This window comes from Oryx dammah, unplaced genomic scaffold (assembly GCF_014754425.2).
Source record: "Oryx dammah isolate SB20612 unplaced genomic scaffold, SCBI_Odam_1.1 HiC_scaffold_17, whole genome shotgun sequence".
In the NCBI taxonomy this organism is placed as follows: domain Eukaryota; kingdom Metazoa; phylum Chordata; class Mammalia; order Artiodactyla; family Bovidae; genus Oryx; species Oryx dammah.
The window spans coordinates 73461730-73482319 of record NW_024070201.1 but is presented as its reverse complement, the minus strand read 5'-3'; the positions used below and the strand labels follow the sequence as shown (position 1 = coordinate 73482319).

General features: G+C 49.7%; 1 protein-coding gene across 1 annotated transcript in view; it reads right to left on the bottom strand.

Annotated features, from left to right (window-relative positions):
- The window catches only part of CRY2 (cryptochrome circadian regulator 2), a 35222-nt gene extending 18139 nt beyond the window's left edge, over positions 1–17083 (bottom strand). Inside the window, exons 1-5 of the mRNA XM_040259080.1 lie at positions 16831–17083; positions 6790–6898; positions 4301–4443; positions 2618–2802; positions 1420–1508 (exon numbers count right to left, since the gene is read on the bottom strand). Coding sequence (XP_040115014.1) covers positions 1420–1508; positions 2618–2802; positions 4301–4443; positions 6790–6898; positions 16831–17060 — 756 coding nt within the window. The 5' untranslated portion in view covers positions 17061–17083. The remainder of the gene's footprint in view (positions 1–1419; positions 1509–2617; positions 2803–4300; positions 4444–6789; positions 6899–16830) is intronic.
- Between the last annotated feature and the right edge of the window lie 3507 nt (positions 17084–20590).

Genomic DNA, 20590 nt, shown 5'->3' with positions numbered 1-20590 from the left:
AAATAAGAACTGATCAATATAGTCAGTCCTCTTGCTCTTCCACTTTCACAACCCTCTGAACCACTCCTTTCCTCACCCTGAATGTACTTTACTTCCCTGTTTCACGTCTGTCATCTCTATAGACTATGTTTTAAACTCTATGTCTGTCGTGCTGGGCAGGCTTTCTAGTAGCTAGACTGTCCTGACCTAAGAAAATGCTCACTTCAGTTTTGGAGAAGTGAAGTTAAAATAAACCTCCTGAGATGGTTTAAATTCCTGTCCATCAGGCACCTCGTGTTCTCCCAGATATATTCCCCAAGACCATCTCTGAGTCTAAAGGGCCCTGACATAGACTCCCCTTTCTGCCCCCTCGGCCCAGCCTTTGTCTCCAGACTGACTACAAGGATGTCTGCATAAAGCTAATGTGGGCAAAGACAGCTGGTTCCCTCACAGATCTTGGACATCAATGTTCCTCCTTTTAAATGGCTGGGGCTTGCTTTCGGCCCTGTCTGATGGTAAGATCCAAATGGGGACCTCAAGGCCGCTGCGCCTTGGGGAGACTAGGCCCATGACCTGCCTTCACTGCTGGCGAGGTACTTCCTGGGCTGGGGAGCACTCTTCCCAAGTTGGCTGTCTTAGCCTCCTTCTTGCACTGTTATCACCTGGCTGCTGGGCCAAATGCCCACTACCTGAGCAGGAATAGAACATGCCGTGATTCTAGAGACCCAGTCTATAACCAGCTGCAGGGGGGCAGGAAATAGGAGCGACTGTTCTTGAGAACAGTCTCTGCTTCTCTAGTCCCGGGAGGTGTAGGTGGGAGGGACATTGTGAGGGCCTCCTCTGGGGCCTCAGCCTCTTTCTTACCTCTGAGCAATTCCCACTTCACTGGGGGGCGGGCCATTCATTCTGCGCTGAGCAAATGGAAATCAGTGCCTTGGAGGAGACTCAGCCAAAGCGAGCAGGGGTGGGGAACACGGAAACACAAAATAATCTTCTACACTTTACTACCAGATATCCTCTTAGTAAGAGAATACCTGACCTCTTACCCACTGACCTCTTAGTAAGGGGACACACCAATGAAAAAAAAGCAATCTAGCCCAAGTTTTAGAACCAAGTAGAACAAGATCTCACTCGGCTACTTAGTGACTGTGTGACCTCAGGCAAGTCTTGATTTCCTCACTGGTAAAATGGAGAGCTTAGTATCTACCTTGCAGAGCAGATGGAAAAATGAAAGGAAATAGCACAAGCAGGTGCTAGACCTAGAAATGCTCAGCCCCGTGACCAGCCCATGGTATAAGCACTCACTAATGGTAGCTGCTCTTATTGCTGTTATCAACCAGCTTGAGTTAAGAGGCACTCAGGGACATGAACCTGGCTCCAGCCCCCTGGCTGCACAGGGGTGTCAGCATCTGAAGCCCTGTCTTGGCATCGGGGCCATACCTTCCGTTCGAGGTGCTTATCCAGGCGGGCCAGTGCTTCCGTCTCTCCTCCCCGCCAGACCGCTGGGCCGAGCCCTTCAGTGGGGAATCCTACAAAGGGGTAGCAGGGCCACAGGACTCGAGGTCAGGTCAGTCTGGTGATGATGGCGCAGCAAGTCCTCACATGCGGCTCTGTTCTCTGAGCTCCATGTAAGCTTAACTATGGTGTTCTTGGTGCTAAGAGGACTAAAGCCAAGCAAAGTGAAGTCCCTCAGTCGTGTCCGACTCTTTGAGACTGTAGCCTACCTCCTTCCATGGGATTTTCCAGGCAAGAGTACTGGAGTGGCTTGCCATTTCCTTCTCCAGAGGATCTTCCCAACCTAGGGATCGAACCTGGGTCTCCCCATTGTAGGCAGACACTTTACCGTCTGAGCTATCAGGGAAGTCACTGAGATAATCCTTAATGTTTCCTCAGTGATGTTTTCTAAGTCATGCAGGTTTTCTTCCCACTGTGACCTCTTCTCTCCTTTCCCTTGCCTCCCTCATCTCAGCCATGTCTCATCATAGGCAGGTGAGAAAATCTTATATGGCTGGCCCTGGCAGGTGAGCTGGCTACAGCTGTGGTTTTTAGGTGAGAAAGGCTAACTTCGTTCAGATAAAAAAAAAAAATGTGTGATAGGTGGGGAAGGGGAGAGAGGCTGACATAGCCCCTTTCATCAGAAGCAATACCAGTTATGTCGGTATTGAGAAGCCCACTGATGCCAACACCAGGCTCCGTCTATATTGTCCGAGAGGTAAAAGTACAACATTAGTCATGAACTAGAAACAGAAGCTGATGGGGAGGGGGGTGGGAGGGGGGTTCATGTTTGGGAACGCATGTACACCCGTGATAGATTCATGTCAATGTATGCCAAAACCAATACAGAATTGTAAAGTAAAAATAAATAAATTTAAAAAATAAAAAAATTTAAAAAAGAAAAAAAAAGAAACAAGCTGAACATGTGAATATGAACAGGAAAAAAGGCCAGAAGGATTGCTGTAAAATTATCAGTGGGAGGTAACTGTGACAGTTATTTCCATTTTCATCTCTCTGTATTTTCTAAAGTGTCCACAATGACATGCATCACTTTGACAAAAAAGAAAAAAAAAGCAAGCTATTTTTTTTTTTTTTAAACGAAAAAGGAGGTGACAGTATGAGGGGCTGGGGCAGGAGTACGCACCCAGCTCCTCCAGGGAGGGCACGCCGTAGGTCTCATCGTGGCTCTCCTGGATCTCGGCCCGGCAGCCCTCCATCTGCTGGCTGGTCACGGAGCCCACGGGCTTCCTGGGCAGCTCCATGCGGCTGATGATGGCCTGAAAGCGCTTGTAGGTAAGGGGTGGCTTCTGCCCATTCAGCTCAATGATCCTGGGAATCCCAAAGACGCCTGCCATCACTCACGAGGCCTTTCATCTCAGGTCCCTGCCCACCCAGAAGAGCCCAGACTGCCCAGGCTTGGAGGGTGGCCTTCCTCATCCGCTCTGAGTCCCACCCCTAGGGAGAAAGGAGGGGGTAAGGGAGGCTATGTCTCCATGTTACTGAGAGGGAAATGAAGCCCAGACTGCTGGAGTAGACGCCTCAGGTAATGGAGCACGTCAGGGCCAAAGCTGGGCCTCAGTTCCAGGTTCCCTGGTGCCAGTGTGGAGCCACCTAAAGACAGAGACTGACCATATCTCTCTTGTCACAGAAAAGTCTCCATTGGCCTTCACGGTCCTTGGCCTGCCTGTCCAAGCCACAGGGCGCCCTGTGGACTGTCTCTACCCCAGCGTAAGCCTCCAGGAAGTTCTTTGATAAGAGCTGCAAACGGGTTCCTTGGTTGGAAATTCATTCTCTCCTTGGGCCCTAGTTACTAGAACAGAGAGGTGGGGAACAGCCTGTCCCTCCCTAAATCGGAGGCTAGGGGTTCAGAGTCACAACTCAACCTTAAAGGGTTTTCTGCAGTTTACAAAAACACAGCTGCACTCAGGTAAGAAGAAAAACTATAGGAGTGTTTAGAGGCGAATTGAGGCTGTTTATGTAAGGATGAATTCGGATGGGCGGGAGCCAGACTCCTGGGGCTCCTGTTGGCCAAGCAGCAGCTGATGGCAAGCCCGGACTTGCCGGCGAGTCCATCTCTCAGGTCCTCTCTCCTCCCCTCCATTAGTGGAGGCAGAAGGTTGGCTGCTGCCCAGGAGTGCCTCCCGCCTCCTCCTCCTCCTCTGGCACGTGGCGGAAGGAGGCGCTCCACACCCAGCGCCTCCCCCCGGGAGCCCAGCTCACATGCAGAGCTGTGTGACCCAGCCTCCCAGCAGCCACCACCGGTCTGGGGGAGGCAGGCGGGGAGCCGCGGTGGCGACAGCAGCCCAAGAGGGACAGCCCTGGCAGGGAAGGAAGGGGAGGAGGGGGTTTCCTCCTGGCATCTCTGAAAGCACAGGGCCCCGCAGCGACCTCTCAAGCCTCCGGGGCAACATCTAAATGTGAGACCTGGAAACCCAAGAGCGAACGCAGCTGGGGAACAGAAGCTGTGCCTGTGAGACCAGAGGTCTACTGGGAGGGGCCACAGACAGGGCCCCACTGAGGTCAGAGGGCAGTTTCTGAGCAGCAGAATGGAAGCAGGAGTATGTGGGGTGGGTGGGCCTGCAGCGTGTGAGGAGCAGATCTATGAAGATCCTGCTTGCGTCTCTTGGGCCTAATGAGCCTCTCTGCACCCAAATCGGGTAAGCTCTACAGGCCCCCACTCTGACCTGTTCTCCCCCGGCTCTGAGAAAACGCCAGGCCCCATACGCCAGGGGGCCCTACTGCTAAACCTCCCTGAGTTCCGCTCAGCAGGGGCCCAAACCACCAACTCCCACAACAGGCAAGCTGAGCCCTGGGACCCATCTCTTACTTGTCCAGGTCATAGAGAGTATGCGAGTTCTCGGTGACCACCTCCACACCAGCCTCCTTGGCCATCTTCATGATGGCTGCGTCCCGTTCTTTCCCAAAGGGTTCAGAGTCATACTCAAAGGTCAGCCGGGTCACCCCCCATTCCTGTGGGGGAGAGAATCTGTAATGCTCACCACTGCTGGGGAGAAGGAAGCTGGGCGGGCACTCAGCTCCCTGTCGAGAGGAAACCAAGCACGTGGGGAGACCCGTCAGAACAAACTGCGGACCACGACTTGAACGAGAAAGCCAACCATCTGAGGGCCACGAGGTTTGAGGAGGGCAGGCCCCTGAGGAGAGGCCAACAGCCCTCACCAGTGGAGCCCGAGGCTGGCGGTCCCTGTGGCATCAGGAGAGAGGTGGGCAGCTCTGGGCACCACCAGTGTCCTTGTGGGAGAAGAATACAGCAGGAGGCTATAAATAGACGCTCCCCAGGGAGTCCCGTCCCAGAAAGAGGCAGAGGATCGCCACCTCCCGCCTGCTCAGCAGCCTTTCCCAGAGCTCCTCGGGGCCCTGCAAACTTCTGGCCTAGTTTTCTTGGCAGACTTGTGCTACGAGAAGTGTCCTCCTGGTTTCCATGGCAACACTCCTGTGGCCAGTAGCAAACAGAGCTAGTAGGCTCCAGCTCTCAGACAGCTGGGAAAGGAGCAACCGCCCTTGGCCCAGAGGTCAGAGAAATCAGAGCAGAGGGGCCACATATTTTAAAAGAAGGGGATTCTTTTCCAGGTCTTTAGTCATGTCTGGTAGAAATCTCTGTATTTCCTAGCAACCTGGGAGAAAGCGGCCCCGTGAAAGGCTGCACCCTTTCTGGAGCCCACAGAAAGCCCTAGAGCGTGCAGCTAGCAGGAGGGAACCACGTTCCAGCCCAGGTCTCTGGCCACAGTCCCTGAAAACCCTGAGCCCTTGGGGCGAGTGTCTTGGCCACGCACACACCGGTCCAGCCTCGACTCGGCCCTGCTGGCTGTGGGTCCCGCGCAGAGCTGTTTATCTCTCGTCCAAGGTTAAGGTTGGCACTAAACATTTATTGGGCGCTTACTAGGAGCCAAGTATTCTGCTTAGCAGTTCATACTATTATGAACTATGAATAATAATAAAAGGGTTACTATTAGATGACACCATCTCCAAGAAGCCTCCTTGGCCCTCTTCAGAAAGATTCTCTGGCACCTGCCCGTTTCCCATCACAGCAGTTACCATATGCCAGGGAAGCTGCCCACTACTCGCCAGTTTCCTCCATTGGAGTGTGAGTACTCGGAGCAGTGATCGTGTCGCCTCAGTCTTCATCATCCTAGGACCCAGGATGGGACTGCGCACGTAGCAGAAGCTTAATAATATACAGAGAATGGCGCTGTCTGTATCTCTGGGCTATTAGTGGGCTGGCCTCGGAGGTGCTGGGAGGTGGGGCAATGCAGCAGGAGAAGAGAGGCCCGTGTGTTTAAAGGTATGGTGGTCACGAACACAACTCCGGGCTCACAGCCTGGGCTCAGGAACAGACTGCTGCTCTGAGCTTCGCAGGCATGGTCAAACTATTGCTTCCCTGTCTGCAGAACAGGGACAGCAGCACCTACCTCTGAGGGCAGCGGCAAGGAGTACAGGGATTAATGTTCATAGAGCACGCACTGAGAACAGCGCTTGACTCACAGTCAGCCCTCAGTGAATGCTGGCTCTTATCAGCACTGTGTGATTTGTGCCTGTGTGTCTGTGTGTGGGGGTGTGGGGAGGTGGGGAGGTGAAGTGAATGCCGAAGTATTTACTCAGCTGCCTGCCTTGACATTTAGGCTTTCCTCTTGTCTTTTCCCTCCAGGAGAACAGGAAAGGAAGCGGGGTGCAGAGAGGCATAGAAACAGTTGTGTGCTGATGTCCTAGAGCCCTCTGTGCATGAGCACTTCTGTCTTTTTAAGACCCATTTGGGTCTTAAAAAATGTGTATTATAAAGGGTTTGTGGGGGAAACTGGGCTGGCTACCTGATACAGCAACCAGAGGCCTATGTGGTACTGAAATGAAGATTTTTGTCAATCATTTACAGAGGAAGTAGGGACACTCCCTTAAAGAGGCTGATTTTTTTTTTTTTTTTTCCCAATAAGAGGAGCAAAGCAAGAGGGGAAATGCCCCTACCTCACCCTCAAACTCCTGGCGCAAGAAGAGCCCTAATAAACCTTGCTGGCTTGAACCAGGAAAATAGTTAAGGAAGCCAGGGCTATCTGGGGTGAAATAAGTTGCTACATCCCATGTCTGAACTGAGCTGGGAACTTTCCAGCAAGACACCAGATTCCCTGATGTTTTCCTTAACACAGTTTCCATTCTGTGGGCAGCTGACCAGCTTCATCCGCTCCCAGCTTCCCTAGCAGCAGCAGTCAGCTGGCCCTGACTGTCTCCACTTCCTCAATCAGAACGTTGTCTCATTCAGCTCGCAGGGAGCAGGCGCCCACTGTCTTGTCCCGGACCCTGCGCACGTACCTTGAACAGCCTCGGGAACACGTCAGCTGGCTGGCCCCGGACCACAAAGAGGCGGGAGTTCAGTTTCCTTAAGCTTCTGTCCAGATCTTCCAGAGACTGAAGCAGGAACCTGCAGAAGCCACGGAGTCCTTGTTGGTGGTAACATAACAAACAGCCACTCCTTCCTAACACAGCGGCGAGAACCTTGTTTATGCCAAACCAGTAGCACAGTTCTCCTGGGTTCTTGTCCAGGCGTGATGTGGTAGGGGGTCAGGGCCCCCTCCGTTGAATCCTGCCTTTGCCATTACTAGCTGCGTGGCTTTAGGTAATCACTTAATCCCTTTAGCTTCTTCCCCCCTAATCTGTCATACACAGTTGGTGTTAGTACCCATCGCATAGAATTGTTAAGGAAAGAAAGCCAAATAATGCAGAAGAGCATTCAGTACAGACCCCGCAAGAGAGGAACCTGGGGGAATGTGAGCTGCTCCTACTCGAGCCATTCCTCGCGATCAGAGGCAAGTCGCTTACTCCCTCTTGGCCTCAGGCCCTGGGTGTAACTATCTGCCCAACACTAGGGGGCTGTGAGAACCACAAGGGAGAAGAGATGGGGGAGCCATCTGAGAAACAGGGGCAGTCCTGTGGTATGTAGGCAGAGGTCCCATCAGCAGAGGAACAAGACTGCAGTTGTCCTGGAAGGTCTCATCCACCCTAGTCCGAAAGACTCCCCGTCTTTCCGCACTCGCGCTCTGGTCTGTGTCGGTGTCTCCTGACACGGCCCCATGGCCTGGGCTGGGTCCCCAGCGTTTCGTTTGGCAGGTAGCCCCTTCCTCAGGCCTCTCCAGGGCCCTGGCCATCAAGTTCTCATCCCGAGAGGGAGAAGGTATGTGTCTGGAGGATTCCCTCCCATGCATCCACGGGTGTGGGACTCCAGAAACACAAGCCACCTGGCCTGAGGGCTGGATCAACGTGGGACAGGGACAGGAAACGACCATTGCCTGAGAGCTTTCAGGGTCTGTTTACTTTACAGAACCACAAAAATGTATGACCTGCACAGCTAGGCAAAGGAGAAAAGGAAAGATACACTCATCTGAATGCAGAGTTCCAAATACTAGCAAGGAGAGATAAGAAAGCCTTCCTCAGTGATCAATGCAAAGAAATAGAGGAAAACAATAGAATGGGAAAGACTAGATATCTCTTCAAGAAAATGAGAGATACCACAGGAACATTTCATGCAAAGATGGGCTCAATAAAGGACAAAAAAGGTATGGACCTAACAGAAGCAGAAGATATTAAGAAGAGATGGCAAGAATACACAGAAGAACTGTACAAAAAAGATCTTTACAACCCAGATAATCACGATGGTGTGATCACTCACCTAGAGCCAGAAATCCTGGAATGCGAAGTCAAGTGGGCCTTGGGAAGCATCACTACGAACAAAGCTAGTGGAGGTGATGGAATTCCAGTTGAGCTATTTCAAATCCTGAAAGATGATGCTATGAAAGTATTGCACTCAATATGCCAGCACATTTGGAAAACTCGGCAGTGGGCACAGGACTGGAAAAGGTCAGTTTTCATTCCAATCTCAAAGAAAGGCAATGCCAAAGAATGCTCAAACTACCGCACAATTGCACTCATCTCACATGCTAGCAAAGTAATGCTCAAAATTCTCCAAGCCAGGCTTCAACAGTACGTGAACTGTGAAATTCCAGATGTTCAAGTTGGTTTTAGAAAAGGCAGAGGAACCAGAGATCAAATTGCCAACATCCACTGGATCATGGAAAAAGCAAGAGAATTCCAGAAAAACATCTATTTCTGCTTTATTGACTATGCCAAAGCCTTTGACTGTGTGGATCACAATAAACTGTGGAAAATTCTGAAAGAGATGGGAATACCAGACCACCTGACCTGCCTCTTAAGAAATCTGTATGCAGGTCAGGAAGCAACAGTTAGAACTGGACATGGAACAACAGATTTGTTCCAAATGGGGAAAGGAGTACGTCAAGGCTGTATATTGTCACCCTGCTTATTTAACTCATATGCAGAGAACATCATGAGAAATGCTGGGCTAGATGAAGCACAAGCTAGATTCAAGAGAAATATCAGTAACTTCAGATATGCAAATGACACCACCCATGGCAGAAAGCAAAGAAGAACTAAAGAGCCTCTTGATGAAAGTGAAAGAGAGTGAAAAAGTTGGCTTAAAGCTCAACATTCAGAAAATGAAGATCATGGCATCTGGTCCCATCACTTCATGGCAAATAGATGGGGAAACAGTGGAAACAGTGTCAGACTTCATTTTTGGGGGCTCCAAAATCACTGCAGCCATAAAATTAAAAGACACTTTCTCCTTGGAAGAAAAGTTATGACCAACCTAGACAGCATATTAAAAAGCAGAGACATTATTTTGCCAACAAAGGTCTGTCTACTCAAGGCTATGGTTTTTCCAGTGGTCATGTATGGATGTGAGAGTTGGACTATAAAGAAAGCTGAGTGCCGAAGAATTGATGCTTTTGGTGGTGTTGGAGAAGGCTCTTGAGAGTCCCTTGGACTGCAAGGAGATCCAACCAGTCCATCCTAAAGGAAATCAGTCCTGAATATTCATTGAAAGGACTGATGTTGAAGTTGAAATTCCAATAGTTTGGCCACCTGATGCAAAGAACTGACTCACTGGAAAAGACCCTGATGCTGGAAAGACTGAGAGTGGGAGGAGAAGGGGATGACAGAGGATGAGATGGTTGGATGGCATTACCAACTCAATGGACATGAGTTTGAGTAAACTCTGGGAGTTGGTGATGGACAGGCAGGCCTGGCGTGCTGCAGTCCATGGGGTCGCAAAGAGTCGGACACGACTGAGTGACTGAACTGAACTGAACAGCTAGGCATGATCACCTTTCTGAGAAATTCATCAATACCTTTTTTGGTGGTTGGGGAGGGGTGCTCACCATGGGGCACATGGGATCTTACTTCTCCAACCAGGGATCAAATCTGTGCCTCCTGCATTGGAAGCATGGAGTCTTACCTGCTGGGCCACCAGGTAAGTCCCCATCAATACATTTTATGACATCTATTTTATCTTTAAATTAACAGTTTAAACAGATTAACTATTCATGTGGTTCAAAATTCAAGTTACAAAAGGGTACACAGTAAAAGAAGTCTCCTTCTCCTGCACCCCCTGGGAATTTTATGCTCCTCTCTAGAGACAACTAATGTTATCAGTACTATTATATGCCTGGGATGCTTTCTAAGCGTGTTTTCTTTTGAATTCTCTCAGCACATTTTGAAGAAAAATACTACCCTTGTTTTATAGATGAGGAAAATGAGCTACAGAGAGGATAATAAATTTGCTGAAGATCACAGTTATTGGGGACAGTTTCCTACCCCACACTGCTGGTCATACTCAAACCATGTTTTCTTCCTTAAGCCTTCTAGCGGCACATCAGACACCGCTCCAGGGGCTGAGATTTTTGTAAGCTTGTGTTATGACGGACACACACCCGACTCCAGGTGACCCACTGACCTGCTCTTCTGCAGGAAAGAGGCCCTGGCAGATGAGCTTCGTTCACAGCCACCTCCTGCTATCTACCCTGGGGTCTCCCACCCAGCCTCGTCAACAATGGTAGTCACTAGAGTTTACTTTGGGCACAATGAAACCCAGGGGATCCTCCGCAGCACAGCACAGTCCCTTGACTGTGGGAGCCTTACAGAAGCATCGACTGTTCTCAGGGCCCCCCCGCCGCCTCTGACGTCTCCGATATGACACTCCCAGGCAGTGAATGCCACAGATCCACATTTCCGCGGGAGCTGAGTCCTGGGCTCAGCCCGAAGCATTGTGCTAGCTGACGAGCAGGCAGGGACTCTCTGAGAGGCTGAAATGGGAGACTGACAGGCTGAAGGCCAGAGCTCCGCCTCTGCGAAGTTCTATTTTTGAGCACTGACACCCTGAGAAAAGCAAAGCTGAGACAGAGTGACGCACTGCACTCGCGCTGGCCTCCTCTCAGGCCTCACCCTCCTCTCAGGAGGGAAATACGAGAGATTGCTTCCATGCCACCTACAGGATGCCTAGGGGTAACTGGCGACTTTCAGACTTCACAACCTCTAGACAGAGGTTCCTCCACCTGCGGCTCCCAGAAATGTGCCTGCCTTGCACTTGGAGGCCCGCATCCTTCACAGTCCACTAGGCTGCACAGGACGCTGAAGCTACAAACAGGACTGGCATGCACATGAAAGCGAGGTTCCAGCTGCCTTCTGTAGACTATTTCTAGACCTCATGCATTTATTTGGCTGCAAGGGGTCTTAGGTGCCGCACGATCTCACTGCACCGTCTTTTGTTTCAGTGTGTGGACCCTCTAGTTGTGGTGTGTGGGCACCAGAGAGAGCAAGCTCAGTGCTGTAGCCCCCGGACTTCGTTGCTCCATGGCACGTGGGATCTTAGTTCCCCAACAAGGGATTGACCCACAGTGTGTCCTTTGCACTGCAAGGCGGATTCTTAACCACTGGACTACCGGGGAAGACCCTAGACCTCATTGATCAAAAGGAGAGATTCCTTGCAGCACCTCTGAAGTACAGATGACCCAGTGAGAACCCTTTTCTTTTTTGACAAGAGAAGTCTACAGCCAAGGCAGGCAGCAGAAGGCAGGACTCCGAACTCAGCAACCAAACGATGGTAACAGTAACAGCAGTAACTAACCTTTCATGAGCATTTACAGTGAACCAGGTACTATTCTCCCTGGAGGAGGAAATGGCTACCACTCCAGTGTTCTTGCCTGGAGAATTCCATGGACAGAGGAGCCTGGTGGGGTACAGTCCATGCAGTTGCAAAGAGTCAGACAGGACTGAGCACGCACGCACAGGTTCTATTCTACCTGCTTTACATACATCACCTCATTTAATTCTCATTTTACAGTTGAGGAAAACTGAGGCACAGAGAGACTAAGTAATTTGTGTAACATCATTCACCTAACGAATAACCAGAATTCAAACCTGGACAGTGTGGCTTGGTGTCTGCATTCGTAACCACCAGGCTCCAACGCCTCTCAACCAGTGCTCACCCCCTGAACACTGAGGCCAACACTTTGCTACCAAATCCTTGTTCCTCGAGGGGGATCAAAACAGTTGTGAGTCACCCAGAAGCTTGCCAAAATGCAGGACCTCAGGCTCCCTCCCAGACCTCCAGAAACAGAATATGCATTTGTAGCAAGCTCCCCTGGTGATTGCTTTGCACATTAACGTTTGCAAAGCACCGTCCCAGAAAACAGAACTTGACTTCTAGCTTCTACTGACAAGTTGCCTGCCTTGGCTTCTAGTTTGTTTTCACTAAAGTTCCTCTCTTTGACATCCTGGTTTTGGCCCTCTAGAAATGCTATTACTTCCAACTCCCCCAACCCCCAGTCAAGCCCTGCAGGGCTTCTCCAGAAAGGGAGGTCTCACGATGACCTCCAGGAGCCCCAGCCTCCAAGCAGAGAAACTGCAGCCGCGGCTAGGGCACCACTCGAGAGGCCTGCCAAGAAGGAATGTGGAGCAGTGCTGCTGCTGGGCAAAAGCGCCCTGGTGTTGGCAGGCACATTCTTTGACCAGAGAGAACCTTGGGCCTTTGTGCTCCCCTAGAGCCCTCCTCTCCATGTGGCCAGTTTCTCTTTACTCCAATGAGGGACGACTCCAGAGAAAACTGGCCTGGGCACTGGAGGTGGCAGTGTTTGGGCAGCAGTTCACCCTTGGCAGCTCCCAGCTGAGCTCACATGGCCGACATTCAGAGCACACAGTCCTGTGTGAGCGGCTCAAGCTCACCCTTTGGATCAGACGACATGTGCAGCTCAGTTGCATTATGTAAGTGCTCTGTAGTCAGAAGCACAGTGGAGGAAACCAACTTGGGATTTCCAAAAATACTAAAAGGACAGTAATTCAGGGACTCCATGGAGCCAGCCTTTTAAAACAAGACAGACAAATCTTTAGGCAAAGACTTCTCCAGAGACAGCAGATTCTGTGTTGAGAAATATTTTTGTTTATTTGTTATTAATAGGAGGAAGGAAAATGATAGTGAACTCTTTTTTGGGGTCCAGATCGCCCTTGACCAAGTCTCTCTGTTTCAAGCCAAGGTTATTTACCTGTAATGATGATACTGTTGGCTGGCCCAAACTGGCTGCATATGGCATTAACAGAAATTAACTTCTCCTAAGGGCTTCCCAGGTGATGCAGTGGTAAAAAAGCTGCCTGCCAACGCAGGAGACAGAAGAGACGAGGGGTCAATCCCCGGGTCTGGAAGGTCCCCTGGAGCAGGAAATAGCAACCCACTCTAGTATTCTTGCCTGGAAAATCCCATGGACAGAGGAGCCTGGCAGTTTCCGGTTCAGGGGGCTGCAAAGAGTTGGATACGGCTGAGAGAGCACGTGCACACACACACACAATTTCTCCTGGAAATGGGACGAACTGAGAGAATAGCACTGATATATAGACGTGGGCTGTCTATAAAACAGCTGGGGAGAAGCTGCTGTATATAACCCAGGGAGACCAGCCTGGCGCTCTGTGATGACCGAGAGGGGCGGGATGGGAGTGGGGTGTGAGAGAGGCTTAAGAGGGAAGGGATATATGTATACAGATAGCTGACTCATGCTGTTGTAAGCAGAAGCTAACACATTGTAAAGCCATTATACTCCAATTTTAAAAAAATGAAATTAAGAGTGCTTAGGCCAAATGGAAAAGGACAACCCAAACCCACAGTCCATAGCAGGGATGGATCTCTATGTATCATCTGGATAAAAATATATTTATTCTTCCCTAACTTCAAAGAGAAAGATGAAGTTCAAAGTTTTCACGCCTTTGGGGCAGATGGAAACATTTTCTCAGCAGTAGAACAATAAAAATGACTCTGCTGGGTACAGAGAAACTCAAATTCCCTACCAGCAGACCACAGTTTGCAATCTCCTTCTTGCTGGCCAAGCTCCAGGCAAGAATCACCCAACATGGACAGTGCACATGTGTTTAGCTCCCAGCAGTGGGAAGGGAGTTGTATCTTACCAGGCATCCAGGGTCACCTTTTATTAATTGAGCAATTTCAGCTGATATTTTATTTCTACCAACTCCTTCTGTCCCCAAAGTTCCTGACGATAGGTGCAGCACAGAGCCAAAGAGAAAATGACAGAAATAAAGGGTGAGGTGAATGAACTGTTGCCCAACACCTATCTCAGCTGCAGTAGGGAGAGAAAGGTAATTAAAAAAGAAAATGCAGAGGCTTATTTGGAGTACCCATTTTAAAATCTAGAAGCAGTTCACACCTCCCCCGCTTTTTTTTTTTTTTTATTCTCACTGCAGTACGTCCTTCCAGATGCAGTAAATTTGGGGCAAGTAGGGCTGGGGAAAGTGGAACAGGGCTTTGCTAATTAGTACTTGACAAAAAAAAAGTCCTGAGGTTCAAATGCTACCATGAGCCATAAATTTCCCACTGCCACCAAGGCAAGGAGCGCGCTAGCCCTTCTCCTACGCTAGTAAATCTACATATTCTCGCCTGCCTTTCTCTGTCCGTTTTGACTCTTAGAAAGTGTCCTTCATGGCTATTTTAATCTGATTTATCTGCTGAAGAACGCAGTGTGGGAGTCAGTGTAGGGAGTGCAGGAGGATAACAGAGACACAGATTGTGGCCCCCTGGCCTCTGGCAGAAGGCCTGGAGCCCACTCTTCCGAGGGAGGCTTCTCAGAAGCAGCAACTGAAGCATTTGCAGAGCTAGAATGTTCTGCTGTGGCACAGTTCTCCCAGGTCACTTCCAGATCCACAAACAGCCACTGGAAGACTACACCTATTGTAGTTTTGCAGAGGTGCCGCCGGCTCTATCACTCCCCCAACCCCCAACAAAATGCACAAAACCGCCTGCAGTTCTGCCTGCACGCTGAACCTGGGAGCAAAGAGTATGGTGGGGGTGGTATGAATGTGTCTGTGTCCAAACCCAAGAGCAATGATCATATTCCATCTACTTTGGGTGACTTCACCTCTAGTCTGATGCCAAAACAAATTGCACTTCTTGCCAATGAGCTGCAACACGTATCCCAAGTTGTCAGGCTGGGGTTCTCAGGCCAGTGCTTCTCTGGCTTTGCTGCACATGTCAGCTTTAAAGACCCCAGTGCCCAGGCCATTACCCAGAACAATGAAACAGAACTGGGAGAGAAGGGGACCCAGGCATCTTTCAAAGGTCCTTACATGACTCCTGTGTGCCGCAAGGTTAAGAACCACTGCTCTAGTATGTCCCCCAGTTTTATTTATTTCATGGCATCAATTCTACTAAAGGAAGGCTGGTTACTTGTCTTGTGCCACGAAAACGTAGGCTCCGGGCACTGTGGATACCACATCTGCGTGTTCACTGCTGTGTCCCTAGCAGCAGTGCCTGGCAGATATTAGGCATTCATTAAATAATTGCTCCATTAACATCTGCATTCTTGCATGGCCTCTGACTTCAGGATTTGACCCGAGCATCTGAGTTAAATCAGCAACAGAGTTTTCGTCATCGATCTGTGACCTCCACTACCACAAAAGAACAGACAGTCCTATGCAATGTCCTCCAAGACCTAATAAAAGAAGAACCTCCTTCGTGACAATACAACCGGCGAGCAGTCTGGATTCTATTTACTCTGCCTGGCACGCTGCCACTGGGAGAGGGGCAGAGTCTGAGACTCAGTCCATGCTAGGGATGGCAGGTCATCTGAGAGTGTCTGTCAACCCCAACCTCCTATCTATAGAAACTGGAGCAGAGGCAGAGCAATACAGCAGCTGGAAACTGTGTGGGCAGGCTCTCCACAGGACTGTTTTTAGTGGTTCTCTCAATATTATATTAAGTGGGGTGGGAGGGGCACTGAATAGATGCACTGCTGGGGTACTCACTCTCCTAGCAGGGCGCACACCTTGGAAAGGAAAGAATGGTGGAGAGCCGGCATATCCCGGGAATAACTCTGCCCCTTGTGCAACAAGGCCACAAGCAAATATCCTCCAGAACAATGCAAACAAACCAGAGGACTACTGCAGGGCGTGTTGCACACAGATGGGAACACCGTGTCTCAGAACCCCTTGGTTTCAAACACTGCTTAAAGAGAAAACACATCCACTGCCTGTCTGTTCATCTTCTCCCATGACCCTGTCCACTCCATCTCCTGGGTGCCATCAAAGAGGGGCCTCGATACCCACCGCTTTCCTGCTCCCTGTCTCAGCACATCAACTGATAAAAGTCTAATTCACAGTCGCTCAACCGTGCTTTAAAATCAATCTCGAGAGAAGAGGAAGGAGGGGACATTTTTGGTTCCTTTTTTTTTTTTCCTGGCAAGTCCATAGCTGCTGAGGGAATTCTCCAAAGTGGGTTAAGCACTGTTCTCTGCTCTCTAGCTCAGGACAAAGTGTCTCTAACTGAACATGCCCTTGAGCCTGGCACTTTGCCTTATCTGATGCTAAGCCAGAGTCTCTAGACATCTCCCAGAGACAGGATGATCTTGGTGGAGGGAAGGCAGGATGGATGAAAAAAATGGATTAAAAAAAAACCCGGGGGCTTAAAGATGACCTTCAGGAGCTGGGCAATGCGCTCTTTACTTGAAGAACGCAGGCATCTGCTGTGCTGTCAATTCAGGAACCCTCCCTGTCCTCACCCCACCCCCACCCCGCCCCAGGTTCATGCCTAGACAGGAGTCCCTGTTCTGCCACTCACTGGCTGCAAGTCCTCGGGCAGGTCAGCTTGTGTCTCTAGGATTCGAGTCTCACCCGTACAACGGGGATCATGATCTGTCCCACAGGAACGTCGTGAGGACCAACCAAAGAGGGCAGCACCCAGTGCGGACCCGCGCTGTCAGAGGCTAGCCCCTCCGAGGCTAACCCCCCGACCCCAGGCCGTTCCTACCGGGACTCACTGCTTCCCCGGTCCTGGCTTCTCCCCGCCGGGGACTCGGCTCCGTCGCCCTGCTGCACCTCCTTAAGGTCGGGGTCTTTCGGCAGAGGCGACTGGGACCAGAGCCTCCGCTTCTGAGGGTGGGTGCCCCAGAGGCCAGGCTGCGTGCCCCGGGCCCAAGAACCGCGCCCCCGCCCCGGGGACCCTCTCACCTCCATCGGTTGATCCCGACTGAGGAGGAGGCCGCGAACCAAGGGTCGAGGATGTAAACGCAACGCACGCAGTGCGCCCCGCGCACGGCCGCCAGCAGAGCCGGGTTGTCATGGAGCCGCAACCCCTTGCGGAACCAGTGCACTGAGGAGGCGCCGTCCCTACGGGCCGCGGGCGCCTGGGCGGCCGCCGCCGCTGAGGTAGTCGCCGCCGCCGCCGCCGCCGCCATCATCGCCCTGACTGCTGGGGCTGCCACCGCCCCGCCCGCGTAGGCGCCGCGGGCCTAGCCCCCGGCCCGCCCAGTGACCTATGACGCCACGGCTCCTCCCTGGGGCTCCGCCCCACGACCCTGGAGCGCCTCTGCTATTGGCTGAGTGCCTCTCGCTGGGCGATTGGCTCTGAGGCTCCGCGGTCTGTCCCCGCCCCCTCACGTTCCCGCCATGTGTGGACTCTCTGGAGAGGAGCCCTAGGGCGAGATGGGGTGACAGAGAGCGGCGCTTCCCAAGGAGGTCTGGGCGTGGACGGTGTCTGGAGGGACAGTGGATCCCAGACGTCTTGCTTGAAGCTTTGCGGGCTGGCGGGGTTGCTGTGACTCCAAAAAGTGACTAACAGGACGAACAAATGGCTACCCTACGTCACCATCATCATCGATAGCATCGTCACCTACCTCTACATCGTTACAGCGTTTTACTACAGCCACTATTTATTGAGTGCATCTTTTAAGCCAAGCAGCATGATAATACCCTTACATTGACGTGTGGAGAGGTGCCCTGCTGTGCAGCAGTAGATGGGTTGGGAGTAGGGACTGGAAATGTGGAGGATGTGATTTGAGATAGTAATTATGCCATCAGATGAATTTTTTATTTTTGTTCTGTGTTTAGTAGACTCAGTGGTACCTCTGTATGCAAAGCACTGAACTGAAGTCTGTGTGAGACTGACACTCCCCAATCCTCCCCAGGGGAGCCAAGTGGGGCCCTCTGCTTCTGGGGGTTATCAAATGAAACTGTCTCAATTTGTCCCTAGGTGTGCCTGTGCTCAGAACACTTCCTGAACTTGGGAATGAGAAATGAAGGAGTTTAGCAATATAGCCAGCAATTTAGCAGCATTACTTGGAACAACTCTGTAAACCACAGTGTTATTGCAATCCTAGGCTCTCTCATTGTCAGGGCTTTGTACAAACTGTTCCCTCAAACCTGGATCACATACCACACCCCACCCCCTTTCTAATTTCAGTTTGTCCTGTGTCTCTGTTCCGTGTGACTTCACCAGGCCTTCCCAGGTGACTTAGTAAAAAAGAATCCACTTGGCAATGCAGAAGACATGGGTTCAATATCTGGTCTGGGAAGATCCCCTGGAGAAGGAAATGGCAACCCACTCCAGTATTCTTGCTGGGGAAATCCCTGGACAGAGGAGCCTGGTAGGCTACAGCTATAGGGTTGCAGAGTCAGACACGCCTTAGCAACTGAACAACAACAAAACAACGCTGTTCAGGGTAGAGGTCATTTGCTGTCACTGTACACAGCACATCTCACTCTGTGCTTTTTATCACTGGCCTTATACATGATATTGGAATTTCTCATCTGTCTGCCTCATTAGATTATAATCTCCTGGAGGGCAAGGACTGTGGCTCACTTACAGCTATATTTCCAGGATGTAGCTCAGTGCTTGGCACTTAATGCTCAAGGATTATTTGAGTAAAAGTTAGACAGGGACTAGAATCTTAGGTTGCCAGGAACATTAATGGTCTAGCCCAGTCCTGACCCTGTTGTTATTTTTTAATCTTCTCTCCAAAGTCTTGCTGAATAATGAGATGCCACCTTTTGTTATTTTTTTAAAAATATTTATTTATATAATATTTAAATTGAGACATAGTTGAGCATTGCTTTTCTTTTGAGACTTTGTGTCCTGTCTTCTAGCCCCTTTTGCCTCCACAGGAGTGGAACAGAGAGTGTCCTACTAGAAGTGGAACAGAGAGTGGAAGGAGATTGTTCTTTCCTATAGCCTCAAAGATGGGTATTTGCTTCTTCTCTGAATGCCCATGATGCTCTCTCTATAGAGCATGAGCTCTGTGAGGGCAGGGACTTTATTTATCTTGCTCACCAGTGTATTCCCAGCATTTAGTTTGGTACCTGACATGCAGTGGGTGCATAAATGTTTGCTGAGTGCCTGGGTGATCGTCATTTATCTCCTTTTCTTTCTTTTTTAGTTGACATGTCTTGCAAGTTTGGCAGTTTATTTGTTGAGGAAATAGGGTCATTTTCCCTGCAGAGAGCCCACATTCTGGATTGTTCTCATTGGCTGCATCTCTGAGAATCATTTAACATACCAGTCTCTAATCCTGTACTTCCTCTCAATTGGAATCCAGGATTTTTTTTTTTTTTCCAGACAAGGATAGCTTATAAATGAACTTTCCCTGGGAAGCAGGCACAAGATATCAACTTGTTCTTCATTTTGTGATTTTAAGATTGAGCACTGTTTTCCAGTGCCATGGCTCTTTCTATCTTATAGGTTATTATGAAAGGCAGTGTGGTTAACCCCAAGGTCTTACACATTTGGAATGAGTGTGTTCAAATTCGGATTCTGCTTTTGCTCTGAGTGATCTTAGGTAAACTAGTTGACCTCTCTGTGTCCCACTTTCTTAACCTATACAATAATCAGGATACCGTAAGCATTTAATAATAGCTAGCTACTATTATTCTAGCCAGCAGGATCTCTGCCTGCTTTTATTCCTTGCAACACCCATGCCCTGGGTCTTTACACATAATGAGTGCTCCATAAGTTGCTGAGGGAATAAAAGATTTTAGTCAGTTTTTTAAAATCCTCAAAATTATACCAATAATGAAAAGGGAAGTCATCACCATCAGTCCCCAAGCAAATCAATTAGTTTTTATCTTCATGTAGCCTTCCAGACTTTGTCCATAAACATCTGACTTCTGCAACTTTAATCAAAGCAGAGGTACAATGTTGCATGCATCTTTGAACAAAATATTAAACATGTTTTATAAGGCTGAACACCAAAGAGCTGACGTTTTCAAACTGTGGTGCTGGAGAAGATTCTTGAGAGTCCCTTGGACAGCACGGAGATCAAACCAATCAATCCTAAAGGAAATCAACCCTGAATATTCATTGGCAGGACTGAGGCTGAAGTTGAAGCTCCAATACTTTGGCCACCTGATGTGAAGAGACGGCTCATTGGAAAAGATCCTGATGCTGGGAAAGATTGAGGGCAGAAGGAGAAGGAGGCAGCAGAGGATGAGATGACTGGATGGCATCACTGACTCAATGAACATGAGTTTGAGCAGATTCTGGGAGATGGTGAAGGACAGAGAAGCCTGGTGTGCTGCAGTCCATGGGGTCGCAAAGAGTCAGACATAGTGACTGAACAACAACATATTGCTTTGTGTTTGTTATTTTTATTTTCAAGTTGATAAAGATGAATTATCTTATTGAATGATTGCATATTGTTTGGGTATAATAACAGGATAATATCCAAGAATCAGGACGTAAATCTGGCACTGGATGGAATACTGGAGTGCAAAGCCCACTTTTGGACTTCGCAGTTCAAAAGGGACATAGAGAAATTGGAGAGAGACCAAAGAAGTCTGTAAATTGCTAAGTAGGTGAAATGTACTTATGAGTTATTACATCTTTGAGATAAAAGAGAACTGAGTTATACATCTTTTGTTTACTAACACCTTGCTATTTACAAGCGTCTCTGAAGAATAGTTCCCATGTGGATGCCAAACAGTTACTCCTTGTTTC